Source organism: Sciurus carolinensis, chromosome 9, assembly GCF_902686445.1.
Source record: "Sciurus carolinensis chromosome 9, mSciCar1.2, whole genome shotgun sequence".
In the NCBI taxonomy this organism is placed as follows: Eukaryota; Metazoa; Chordata; class Mammalia; order Rodentia; family Sciuridae; genus Sciurus; species Sciurus carolinensis.
This window is the reverse complement of record NC_062221.1, coordinates 73,376,859-73,390,914: the sequence shown is the minus strand read 5'-3', so window position 1 is coordinate 73,390,914 and position 14,056 is coordinate 73,376,859. Positions and strand designations below refer to the sequence as shown.

General features: G+C 43.3%; 1 protein-coding gene across 5 annotated transcripts in view; it reads left to right on the top strand.

Annotated features, from left to right (window-relative positions):
- Pla1a (phospholipase A1 member A) overlaps positions 1–6,378 on the top strand; it is a 38,749-nt gene extending 32,371 nt beyond the window's left edge. For 2 of the 5 annotated variants that reach the window (XM_047564725.1, XM_047564729.1), the window contains 3 exons: positions 2,332–2,440; positions 4,852–5,016; positions 5,625–6,378. In XM_047564725.1, coding sequence (XP_047420681.1) covers positions 2,332–2,440; positions 4,852–5,016; positions 5,625–5,709 — 359 coding nt within the window. In that variant the 3' untranslated portion in view covers positions 5,710–6,378. Of the gene's footprint in view, positions 1–2,306; positions 2,445–4,851; positions 5,017–5,624 lie in introns of those variants that run through there. The other 3 variants (XR_007110252.1, XM_047564726.1, XM_047564728.1) reach the window with 3 other exon arrangements.
- Positions 6,379–14,056: the final 7,678 nt, after the last annotated feature.

Here is a 14,056-nt window from a genome sequence, read left to right as displayed (position 1 = left end):
ACATGGCCCTGTCTTTTCAAAAACCAGAGAGGCAGAGAAGAAAATAAGCCAGTATGAACACCTGCTTGCCTGTGTGCTGTGAGCCTCTCATTCTGAGGATGGAAGCAGGTCTCCCCTCCAGGATCAGGCATGGGCCACCTACCTAAGGAATCTCAGGTGGGGCCCAGCTGCCAGCTCACAGTCTTCCAGCCACTCCCAAGCCTTCATGGCATTGGGGTCCCATGCCAGCCCTCTTGGTCTACTTCCACTTCAGAGTACCCATGAAGACAGTGGTCACCCTCGATTTCTGCCAAAGCACGTGACAGTATGAGCAGAAGATTTTCTACTAAATAATAATTTTAACAATATTAATTTTGCCTTATAGAAAATGTTTCACATAGTGCCTTCTCTCTATTACCTCATCTAATCCTATTAGGTTCTGTTGGGTTTACTGCTTATAGTTGAGGGAACTGAGGCACAGTGAGGTTCAGTGATTTAGGCCAGGTGGCACAGCCTGTGAACATCAGGACTGGCCTTGGATCCAGAACTCCACAGCCACTCAGGGCTCTGCATGCTACCTATGTCATACTCCCATACAGATTTGATCTTACTACCAGTTCCCATCCACTCAACCTCAGTCCTGGCTTTCCTGAAGTTTCCAGAATGACATAAAGAAAAGAGAAGCAGAACTTTTGGAAAATTTCTTGATCAATCATGTCTGTTGGCAAAGGAAGATGTGATATCATGTATTAAACTCATCCCAGAGAATTAAATTCCTAAAGCTTTCATAAACTAGCCTCACAGATATCCACTCAAGTTCGGACTTTGCCTGTCCCCATAATAATCAACATCCCATAGTAAACAACTGGGAGGGAGAGATGGAAGACATATGGCGTTTGGTGTTCTCCCCTGTGGAGAGGGGCGCATACAAGCACCTCTTTTCTCCTCATGAGTTCCTGGCATATTGGCTCTTGCCAATGAGCTTTGTTACTAATCCTGTTAGGCCCAGAAGAACCACAGCACTCTTCCATCTTGTACTGAGTTTACCCACATCCCTTGGATGCCCCTCACCACCAACCAATATTCACCCATGAAATGAAGTAAGTGAGAACGTACAGACAGGGGAGAAGTGGGGAGTGCATCTTTAGCTATGTTCCCATCACCCAAGGAGCCAAGGATGGTGTGTTAGGGAAGTTGTAATCTTCCTTCACCTCTCTTTGCCAAAGGGATGACAAGGCCCAGGGATATCACCATCTGCAGGCTGCTTGCCCAGTCTGTGTCAACGACACCTTCTTTGAGAGTACCAGCATCCATGCTGCCCCAGGGAGGGTCCAGATGCCACGCAGGTGACCAGCTGCCACGAGGAGGGGAATAGCCTTCTCTTACATAGATAGCTTGGTTCTCTGACACTGTGATTGGGAGCGGGAGGGACACTACTGTCTTTTAGGAGTGAATTATTTTGTATATGTCTTAGTCTATTTGTGCTACTATAACAAAAAATCTGAGACTGGCTAATTTATAAAGAACAGACATTTATTTTCTCATCGTCTGGAGACTGGGAGATCCAAGATGAAGGTGTTGGCATTTGGTGTCTATGAAGTCTGTTCTCTTTGCTTCCAGGATGGCACCTTGTTGTTGCATCACTGTTTCCTCCTATGGCAAAAAGGCAGTTTGGAGCAAAGGACCCTGGCTAGTTCCCCTGAGGTTTTTTTTTTTTTTTTTTTTTTTTTTTTTTTTTTTTTTTTAATATACTAGCGAATAAAGTTCTCCAGGATGGCCTTGAACTGTGATCCTCCTGCCTCAGCCTCCTGAATATCTGGGTTATAGGTGTGCACCACCAGGCCCAGCTCACTGAACTACTCTTGAGGGCTCTGTTCTCATGACTTAATCACTTCTCAAAAGTCCCCGCCTCTTCATACTGTTGGGTTGAGGGTTAAGTTCAAACGTGACTTTGGAGGGGAAACTAACATTCCAACCATAACAGTAAATGCTAGGTCCTTTTTGGTTCTTTCAAGATTATATAACCACAGTAAAGTCACCAAACAAGGGAGAGTGAGACATTCTAGTACTGCAAGTAATAAAACTGATACTGAATGCTTCCTAGGTACAGGCACTATCCTAATATATGTGTTAATCTGCTTACTTCTCATTCTGACCTGTGGGACATTTATTTTACCATTCCCAATTTACATCTGGGATGACTTGGGATCTGAGGTGATAGATAATCGCTGTGGGGTAAACAGCTACTAGAAATAGAGGCGAGTTTCTGAACTGCTCCGCCACTCTCGGGGGCTTTCTGATCATTGCATCTCTGCCTTCTGGTCCAGTCTCTGCTGTGCTTTGGTTTCCTAGTGCATCACAGCTTCGTGGAGTTTTACTTGCAGGAGCCAAGAAGAAAGGACACCAGCATTGAGGTCACCTTTGTTAGCAGCAATGTCACCTCCTCAGTCAAGATCACCATGTACGTAAGTGTCCCACATGGCTGACCCCTCTCTTCAGGAGTCACCTTTATACTGTCCAGGTGTACACACTCCAACATCCAAGTCAGGCAGAGATTGCCAATGGCTGGACCTAGGTGACTGGGCTTGGGCAGCACCTACATAGACTGACTCCCCAGGTGAATTCTGGGGGAAGGTCCCAGGTTTGGGATTAGTATGGGTCCAAGCATAGGGTATTCAGATGACAAGGCAAGCAGGCAGCAGTAATGGGGTGTCCCAGCGGGTGGTTAGAACATAGGAATCAGGTCTCTGGTAGGAAACAGTGCTCAGGAATCCAGTTAGGTAGGAGGGCTTCAGTCACTGGCCCAGAGAGGGAAGCCCAGGATTGTGACAGCAAGTCAGTAAGCTGAATATTTTCCATTAGATCAGTTCAAGGTCATGGTTCTTCTAGAAGGGTGTTTGGCTCACTTCTCTAGCCCATAGGTTGGTCAACCATGGTAGAGTTATTTCAATGATGCTTAGCCTTGACTGTGCCTTAGGATCACCTGGAGAGCTTTAAAAATGCTGGCACTAAAGTCCACCCCAGATGAACCACACCAGGATCTCCGGGCTTAGGCTCCACAGCCTAAGCCCCATGAGTGAGTCTAATGAGTGAGTCTAATGGATGTCCACAGATTATTTCCTCCTCCCAAAAAAGATTTACGTGACTCGTGAAGACTGCCACCAGAACATATTAACTTCTACCTTCAATTTCTTGAGGTTTTATCTTGAAGATCAAAAATTGGGGGTGGGACTTCTGAGGAGAAAATATGTTCTTTCTCCTATATTCTTTAACTTTGAACAACACCAACATTAACTCTGAAATGGAGAATTTACCTGAGTCAAGTCCCAAACTACTCACATAAAGCATCTTTCGGGCTGGGGTTGTGGCTCAGCAGTAGAGGACTTGCCTAGCATGCGTGTGGCCCTGGGTTTGGTCCTCAGCAACACATACAAATAAAATAAAGGTATCATGTCCACCTACAATTAAAACAAGTTAGTTTTTAAAAAAGCATCTTTCATATTCCTTCTATTTCATAAACTCCTCAATGTAAGCAGTTTGTTAAAAAAAGAACACTCTTCTTTTTTTCTCTAACATATTTCAAACCACTTTGGAGGGGGGGAAATTTTTAAACAGTTATACAGGATCTTCCCACAAAGGAAAAAACAAACTATCTGCCTAACCTTGGACTCAAAAATAGTACCTGAAAGATATGTCATCACTGCCAAGGTCAGAAAGGAAAGGGAAATTGGGCTGGTAAGGAAGGTCCCACCCTGCTACGTGGTGTGGAAGGGGCCGTGGCCCTTCTCTCCCTTTTTCTCAGAGTTCCTTCTACCCCAGAGCCCAGGGAGGAACAGCAAGAGTGGGCAGACCAGACAGGGCCCAGGAGGCAAGTTCTTTCCCTCCAGCCCAGTGCAGCCTTTGCTGGGGTTCTTCCTGGTTCCCCCACATAACACCCTTAAGACTCTGCTGGGAGGGCTGAGCCTTGTTCCAAATTTGGTGACTTTCATGGAATGTCTCTTCTTCCACACTCGGATCTTGCCATCTCTGGCCTCTATCTAGGTCCCACAGCCCTTTTTGAAGCACTCCCCCAGGCTGAGCACTTCAGAATCTGCCTCCATCTTTGTCTCATTCTCCTTCTTCACCTTTGTCACTGATGAGGTGGTGCCTGCGGCTTGGACACTGATGGGGGGCCTGAGGGCAAGGCCAAAAGGGTGGATTAAGAAATACCTGTGCGTTTTCATTCTGGGCCTATTCTGGGCCTTCTAGGTGGAAGGCCACCTGTTCTGAACACTGTGGTTCGAGCTCATGATGGCACATGGGGAAGCTGGGATTTATACCTAGGCCTGTGTGACTCCAGGGCTACCTTGCTAGGTAGACAGCTAGGAAGAGACAAAACCTGGGTTCCACCCGAGCTCTGTCTGACTTCAAGACCTATTTTGTTGTTGCTATTGTTGTTTTTCCATCCATACATTCATACCTAAACTTAATGCAGTGACTCCTACGCTACATTCTTTGAACTGGAGGGCCCTAAAAGAGGGTTTCTGTTTCCAGACAGTTGGATCTGAAAGAAAAGCTCTCCTCAACTTGGGAATCCAAGAGTGAGGGGCATTTTTCCAGATATGAAATTCTAAGAGCAACTACTCTGCTGCAGGGTCTAATTGTTTATTCTCAAAAATCAACAAGTATTTCCTGGGTCATGGTCATGACTGTGAATGTGTGGGCAGAGGGCCTGGTGAAGCTGATACAAAGGACCATGGTTCCCACCTACAAGGAGCTAGTCCCTACATGCAGGACAGCCAGCTAGTGTGACCAGCAGAGCCTGACCAGAGACAAAGGGGAAGCGAAGCAGAAAGTACCACAGACATTCACTTTCCCTTTCCCTGTCCCCAGACCTAGACAGCAACTCCAGGGGAGAGGAATCATAGCCCACCCTGACCCGCAGTGCCAGATAAAACAAGTGAAATTCAAGTTTCTGGCTTCCAGCCGGGTTTGGAATAAAAACAGAAGTACCATTGTCGGGAAGTTCTGCATGGCTCCTCTGCCCGTCAATGACAGGTGAGCCCCAGTACCCAACCCCACCCCAGACACACACACACACACACACACACACACACACACATACACACTACACAACCACCGCCCCAGCCTTAGGTGTGTTGCTCGATGACATTCAATTTTGTTATGGAAATTACCATTTTAGAAGCAGAGATGACAAGACCTAGGGTTTTCCTGAAGCTCCTGTGGGGCGTGTAGGGTTGGGCATGTTAGGAAGGACAACAAGGAGGGTGGGCTTTGATTCCCCACCCCCACTTCAGTATAAGAAACTCTTTTATCTGCTTTATGCCTTTGGTATCCATGTAAGATTTTGTTGGAAGAAAGTTTTCTCATTGCCTATTTCCTCCTCCTTAGCCTCCACTTCAACTGTGTCTGTAGTACCTTCATGGTTATGGATTTTGAAATCCACATCCCTTTTCCCCTCCCTCTAGCAGGCATTTATATTATTAGTCTTACCACCCCGGGGCACTTGGAGGACAAGGATAGGCTCCACTGTAGAAGACTGTAGACTCCTGTCACTGGACATCATGGGGCCACAGAGACAAATAATCGATAGCCCTCTTTCTTGACCAACCAAGAACCTGCCTCTTGTTTCTCTTCTCTTGCAGTAAAAACATGGTCTGCCCGCCTGAGCCAGTGAACTTACAAGCAAGTGTGTCTGTTTTTCATGACCTGAAAATAGCCTGTGTATAGTATTAACTTGGGTAGGGCATATCTCCCTGGACTTTTTTTTTTTTTGAGGAAAATATGGTGAGGAATATGTATATGTATGTACAACTTATGCTAGATTTATTGCTACTAATGAGGAAGGTCAAATTCTTGGTTACTTTCCTCATAATTAGTTTCCATGGAGGGGAGATGACTCATTTTACAGAACTTGATCTCCACTGCTAATCTGAAAAGCCCACACAGATGCCATTCCAGCTTCCTTATTCCTACGTAACTGCAATTGCCTCACATCCTTGGGCATCTATACTTAGGATGCCATTGAAACATAGAGACTTTTTTTTTAATAAAATATCATGGAATTTCTGAATCATTTAAATATTTTACTGTAATAGAAATTCCATTATGTAGAAAAAAAATGATTTACAGTCTGTGGGATTGGAGAAAAGAGGTATTGAATTCTCTGTATTAAAATAGCAACTGAAAAGTAGTTGGAACAAAAGAGGGGATGAAGGGCAGGGAGGGGGTGGGCCACTACCATCCCTTCCCATTGCCTCCGCTGCATCTCTGGAAGGTTTGGAGAATGAGAGATCTTCTGGAAATATAAGTGAATTTTCTTTGGGTCACATTTCCCAGATTTTGATCTTTGTAAATAACATTTTTTAAAAAATCAATCATAGTCCAGCAAAAACAAAACAAAACAAAACCAGAAAAACAAAACAACAACAACAAAAATGGATGGTGAATTCAAATTGGATAATTTGAGGAGAATTTAATAAAAGTACTCTTTTCAATCATTCTTTGTGGGAAAGCCACAGAGAACAGTGCAGTTGTCTGGGGCTAGTGGCTGGGGGCTGCTGCTACCTGGGGCCTGAGGATGTGAGGAGGGAGCACTTGGGCCTGGAGGCCGAGGGGGCTGGGGGCAGCCAGGGCTCTGCAGTTCTGCAGGAAGGAAGCCACTCCTGACCCCACTCTTGCTCATGCTCCCCATCGAGTGACCCCCAACTGGAAGCCAAAAGACAAGAAACACATCAGTGTGGTCCAAACAGGTCCAGGGCAAACACCAGGACAAGAAGGGTGGGGATGGGCGCGGGGGATGGAAAATGTTCTGGGAAACGAACAGATATGATGTACACCGTCGCCACTTTTCCTCTTGGATTCTTCTCTTCATTAACTATTTTAAAACTGAAATAAATATGCTTTAAAAGGAAACTGCTGACTTGTTGATTCTTTCTCCAAAACAAAGTTGGGCAGAATGACGTCCGCAGCAGGCTGCAGTTACTCCATCTGGGCCAACTCACCCGGGGCAGCAGGAGCCAGAGCTTCCGCCTTTCCAGGCTGTGGAAACAAGCCAAAGGCCAGGGGATGCCACGTGACTGTTTGCCCACAGGCTTGAGTATCTGCACTGTTGCAGCCAATGGCAGATGACACATCTGAGGAATCCACGTGTTCCCCGATACGTAGGCTTGTGATTTTCTGTTTTTTTCAAAATCAAAAAACTCTTTTTCTTCATTTTCCTTGCTGCCTGTTGCTTTTCTTCCACGTGTGGATAAATTATATTACCCTTCTGTGATCAAAATCATGTCCCATGATGTTGCCACTGAGGTTAAGATGACCTGTCCTGCTTTTCACTGGCCTCATACTTTCCATTTTGCTTTTGGGCACAGCTGGGGATGTTTCTTCATTAATAGCTTCTTATTTTAAAGCAGCACTAAATCCACTCACATGTTATTTTGCTTCCCATCAGAAACGTTAGATCATTACCTTAAATGGAAAAAAAAGCTTCCCTTATAAATTAACCCTAGAAATACATATAATGAGAAACAACAATGTTTAAAATTCCAACTAAATACTGTGGTCTGCTGGAGGCTCTAAGCCCCAGGACTATTCCCCCTGTTGTCCTCCCAATTAAAAAGGGAAAGTTGGCAAGTACAGAAGCGATGTTACAAATTTATCAACAACGGATGGAGATTTTCTTCTACTTATAACCAGTGGATTAAAAGAAAATAAAATGTGCAAAGATTTCTGGCTGTGGGATTTTAATGTTATTTAATGGTGGATCTGTATGCCACTAACAGTTATCTAGTGCAGGATACATGCCCTCACCTTGGGAAACCTGGCGTGAGTAGGTCGGAGGTCTGTGGGGTTAGGAATAGGGGAGAGCTAACGGGAACTCTGCTCAATGGCAGGTCAAAGGCAGAGCTTGGATCCCCCTCCACACCCACATCACCCACAGCACTTGGTTGAGACCTTTTCTTGAGCAGAGGCTATTGCAGAACTAATTCAGTCAAAAGTCAGATTCACCACCAACTACAAGACACACTGCTGAAACTGCAAAGCACCCTGACCCTGGATAGCCACACAAGAGGAACAGCTACTATGCTCCAGGCACTGTTTTGAGTGTTTCACACTGAAAATGCTGACATTTTATCCTCTCACGAGCTTATGAGATACATGCAATTATTACCCCCATTTTACAGATAGAAAAATAGAGGCTAAAGAACTATCAAGATTACAGCATTAGTAAATAAAGGAACTAGGACTCAAATACTGGCTGTATGGCTCTAGAGCAGATGATTAACCAGTATTCAAACCAAACTCAGGAACAGGACACTCTAAACCCAAGGAGAAGGAAGTCCTTCTCAAAGGCCCACAATGGAAGTCCCCAGGACTGGCTACATGATTTTCAGAGAGAACTGCAAAATGAAGATCTGTGTTCTTTGCTAAAAAAAAAGTTAAGAATTCAAGATGATGATAGCAGAGCAGGAAACAAATTGTGGGCACTTCTAAATGTAGGGCCCTGTATAACAGCATAGGTCACATGCCCAGGAAGCCAATCCTGCAGCCACTATTAATGCCCAGAAGTGCTGGACATTCCATCGAACTTGTGTGGTGTAACTGACTCTAGACCCAGACAAAGCTTCAGTTGGCTAAGGAAGACAGTTGTAAAGGATGAAAAAAAAATTTTTTTTTTAAATGTTGTAGAACCTTTGGGCGAGGTGCAAGTGTTTCTTACAGACATTCAGATTCTGGGGTCTTCCAGTGTCAAGCACCACTTCATTTTCAGGCAAACCATAATTAAGGCTCTTTAACCCTTTCTTCACTAGAGGCTGGGAGAGTTTGGCCCCCATAGGTATAGCACTGTGACAGGTGGTAGGGAGCCCATCTCCAGTAGCATTTGGGACCATCTTCCTCAACATCTGGAGCACCAGAGGCCTATGGTGAATTGATGAGGAAGAAAGTTACTTCCTGACATCTTTTGATGTCTGATGATGACCAAGGAAAGGCCTTCCAGCTATGTCCTATAGCTCTGAGGTTGCCTAGGGACTGCTGGGTGTTCAACAGCAAGAAGACTGTGTGTGCTCATTTCTGAAGAACAGGGCTGGCACATCTTCAACAGAGGAAATCCAGCTGAAATTTTGTTAATTATGTCGATCCTTTCTAAGAAGCAACTTTAGGTTTTCTAGTTTCTATTTCATTAATGTTCATTCTAATCTTTATTAATTTTTTTACCTTGATTGGATATCTTCCACAATTTTTTAAATAGAAAAAGCCAAGTTTTTGACTTGACTCTTGTTTTCACTTTTGATTAGTCAAAAGGCAAAAGATTCTTCATGTCCTACTGCCCCCAAATTGTAGTGTCATGGAGGTTACAGGGTTCTGGGGAAAAGATAATTAGTTAATATATCAAATGTTATTCTGTTACATACCAATTACTTATTTTTCACTTCTGGACTCAAATATCTGTTTCAGGATACAAATTTGGAATGGAACTTTCTCTAAAATAATCCTCAATAAAATCTGAGGTATAGAATATACTAATTTTTTCACTCAAATCTGAGCCCCAGTGGTTGTTTAGTAGGCAGCTTCCTTTGGAATTCCTAGAGGGAGACCATTGTCTGAAAATCATATTCCTCAGGATAGTAGTCTAGAGTGCTTTGGAGAAGCCTAGACATTTTGAGGTGTCTTTTGAGCTCAAAGGTCATCCTTTCTCTGAGAACTGACCCCTGTCTGGGATGGGTAGCCCTAACTATACTGTAGGACCTTGTCCTTAACCCTAGCTGATTGGACCAGCAGTGGACACTTGACTCAAGCTTGACCAGGTATATGTCTCTTTTGTAAACTTGAAATTGTAACTGTAAAGAGCCTTAATTATGGTTTGCCTGAAAATGAAGTGGTGCTTGACACTGGAAGACCCCAGAATCTGAATGTCTGTAAGAAACACTTGCACCTCGCCCAAAGGTTCTACAACATTTAAAAAAAAATTTTTTTTTTCATCCTTTACAACTGTCTTCCTTAGCCAACTGAAGCTTTGTCTGGGTCTAGAGTCAGTTACACCACACAAGTTCGATGGAATGTCCAGCACTTCTGGGCATTAATAGTGGCTGCAGGATTGGCTTCCTGGGCATGTGACCTATGCTGTTATACAGGGCCCTACATTTAGAAGTGCCCACAATTTGTTTCCTGCTCTGCTATCATCATCTTGAATTCTTAACTTTTTTTTAGCAAAGAACACAGATCTTCATTTTGCAGTTCTCTCTGAAAATCATGTAGCCAGTCCTGGGGACTTCCATTGTGGGCCTTTGAGGAAACCAGTCCTTCTCTTTAGATAGTTGGAATTCTTAGATGAACTTGAGAGCCGATGGTAGTTATATTTCCCCACAAGAATGTAGAAACAGGAAAGGCTGGTATGTAAGGAAAGAGAAACACATTATAGGTCTCCTGAGAGAAACAGAAAGAAGATGGTGCCTGGTTCCCTGATGGCTTTCTATTTCCCTGGTCTACTCCCAAATTGAAACTTAGTGGCAGTTCCAACCTTGGATTCCCTAAGACGCCCCTGTGTCCTTATAATAAATTCTCTTTGCTTCATCAAATTATCATCAACAAAAAATAATAAAACTTTCTGAACATTTAGTATGTGCCACATAGGATTCCAACCACTTTACCTAAATTATTTTATATATTCATCCCAATAATTCCATGTAGTACTTAATTTTAAATATTAAGAAACTGAGGGTCAGGGAGATTAAATAACCTGCCCATGATTATGCAGCTAGCACTGGATGAAATCAGGATTCATGCCAGGGCTGTCAGAATCTGGAACCTGGGCTGTCACTTCTATGTAGAAAGCTTGACCTGCTCAAGTGGACATCTAGTACTTGCAACCAAAATGTCTAATCTAAATGGAGGTCTCTTTGGTCTGAACCCACTCTGCCTAACTAAAATTATCTGCCATTGTCTCCAAGGTGCTGAAGACTGTGGTCACCTAAAACATACTATGGTCAATGTCTCCTCCACGATTTTGCTCTCCCCTGCCTCCCTGAAACTCAAGTTGTTCAGGGTCCACTTTCCAGTTCTGTGTCCTCCAGGAAACCTGGCCCTCTGATGTCATTTCAGTCAATACCTATGGTGCCTTGCACCAGTGATCGATAGCTTATTGCATCCGTGCCAAGCTTTCATGATGAGATAGTAAGGGCCTTAGCAGCAGGGGCTAAGTTTTCTCTTTCTCATAACATAACTCATTGGAAGGATGCAAGGAAAGCTACTTGATCTGAACGAAAGAGAGTAATATTAATTATGGCAACAAAGGCAGGGAAAGTAGTTCAGGCACAAAGAGGCTTAACTTTAAAGGAGCAGTTGATGTCTTTCCTAAGTTTCTAGAATGGTCTTCATTTATTCATCTTTAATATTTCACTTGTCAGTGTTACATTTCAACATTTTAAGTCTCTATAGGAAGAGGTAATAGTTACAAATAAAAGATATTATATTAAAGCATAAATATTCCCTCATTACTGAATTTTCACCCAGCCCTTGATCTCCTTGCTGAGTGGCCCCAGGCTTGATACCCTGAAAGTGACATATACTCTTCTCCCCAGTCTCAAAAATACCCTGACTTCGTTCTCAGGCACAGCTCAGACCCTGTAATGACCATTATAGTCCATCCTCCACCCTAGAAAAGTCTGGCTTCTTCCCCTTTGAGGAAAGTTTTGGGGTGATGAGAATACCACAGTGCCCAAGTCCTTCCATGCTCCTGTGAAGACCCTCAAGTCCTCTCTGACCCTTGGTATTCACCCCTCAGCTATGAAACCATACTACTTGCTTCATGTGTCCATCTAGTGTGCTGCCAACAGCCCAGACTCAATCCATCCAAAACCAAATCAAGATCTTCCCCTAAGTTGTTCCTCTTCTCTTTATGTAATCCCAATCACCCAGGCTTGAAGCCTGAGTCATCTCAGACTCAGAACATCACAGTGCTAAAAATAAAAAAGTCATTTCTGTCTTTCCCCTCAAATACCTGATTTACTTTCAGACACTGTCTCTCAATTTCTTCAAATGTACCTGAGATCTGTCTCTTCCTTCTGTTCTCTCTGTAAGGCTCTAGATTTTGGCTCAATCTCTCACTGGTCTCTTTTTTTTCCAGCCCCCTCCCACCCCCCCTCCCATGGTTCATTTTGTTTACTTGCCATGGTTTTCACTGAACCTCCTAATGTCCTTAGAATAAGGACTTCCTTGACTTCTGACCTGGACTCCAGGAACTTCTGTGGCCAGATCTTTTACCATTTTTCTCAATTTCTCTCTTACTCTTTCCCAAAAGAAAAATTTTAACCTCAGAGTTGGTCCACTATGATTCTCACCATGTTCTTTAAATAAAACTTGTAGACTAGTCATCGACCCACGGAGTGTCAGGAAAGGAAACCTCAGCCTAGGAAGGTTAAGGGAATTGTCCAGAGCCAAAGAGCCACCAGAGCAGAGCACAGCCAGTCTTCCATTTACATTACACTGCACTTCTAGTCGCTTTTGATAACCCTGATTCCTTTTGACATGTGAATGTGAACCTTAATCACTTTTTGAAGATAAACAAGGGAAGTAAATAGTTCATTTACTCTTCTGTTGCTGTCTCGAAGCTCTGGTTCTCTAACATCTACTCAGGCCTAAGCCAGTAGACAAATTATTATTTTGGACATAACCGGAGGGTGGAGAGGTGGAAGGACATCTAAGTGAATATCCAGGGATGAGCAGCCCAATAGGTGGAGTCCCCACTCTGCAATGCTGGGGTCAGATTGCCTCAGCTAAAATGCTCCTTCTCTCTGTTCATCACCAGCCTTTCCAACTTTAAAACTCCCAGTGTTCACTCATCCCTCCTGGGAGGGGATTAGTATTCTGTCTCCCCAGTCCTGAGATCATTCCCTTTAATTCTAGCCAAGTTTCAATCCAGAATCTGCTCTCAGCCATATTTCATATCTGGAAAGTACAGAAATAGGTAAAACTGGACAGGAGCAATCACAAAACCATATTTAGTCACTCATTCAGCAAACCTTTGCTATGTGCCTATGACTTGCCAAGCACCGTTCTGATGAAAACCCTCTTAATAATAACTATAACTTACTGAAGACTTACTGTGTGCAAGGCATCATTTTAAATGCTTTTATAGACATAGACAAAGTCATAGATATAGATTCAATGCATTTTTATAGCCTCATGCGATAGGTTTACTTTTCCTCATTGTTTTGTTGTTGTTGTTGTTGTTGTTTTGATTTTTCTGTCTTACATATGGGCAAGCGCAGGTACAGAACAGTTCAAGTAACTAGAAAATGAAACAAAGTTAAGTAGCAGAGTTGAAATTTTGCTCTGGTCTGACTACAGAGCTTTGTATTCGTGACCCTGTTTCCCTAGTGATAGAACATCCTAACCCTTGCTTACTCATATCACCCCATGGCCTTTAAACACACACACACACACACACACACACACACACACACACACGCACTTTCATTTAGCAGACGTTGCCTGTAATGGCATGGTGACTGGCCATGGGCGAGGTGCTGAGAATGTAAATACAAACAAGACAAGGACCTTGCCTTTGGAAACTCATACATGAGCAGAAAAATAGTAACAAGAGCTATATGTGCCAGTGTTAGTGGTTTACAATGTACCTTAAAATACGCCAGCACAGATTATGCGGTATTTGAGTTAGCTTTAGAAACCACCCTAGGGGTGTTTGATCAATTATCCAAATGAGGAATTAGGGACAGTCACCTGACATTTCATCAGAATCTCACAGTCCAGAGACAGTTACAACCAGCGGCTCAATTATTTTCATGTCTCCTTATAAACTCCTTCAACTCTCAGAATCCCTTAGATTCCAAGCCTCAGGCTCCCTGGAATTCTGACTCTTGATAATTTTTTATGTGTGTGCATGTGCATGCATGTACTGATACAAATATATGCTTTTAGATATTTACTTTTATCTTTTTATTATGGAGAATTTCAAACATATATAAAATTAGAAAGATAGCATAATGAATTCCTTTGTATCATCAACTTCAACAGTGATTATTTTTCATGGCTGTCTTGTTTTGTCTCCCAGTTTATT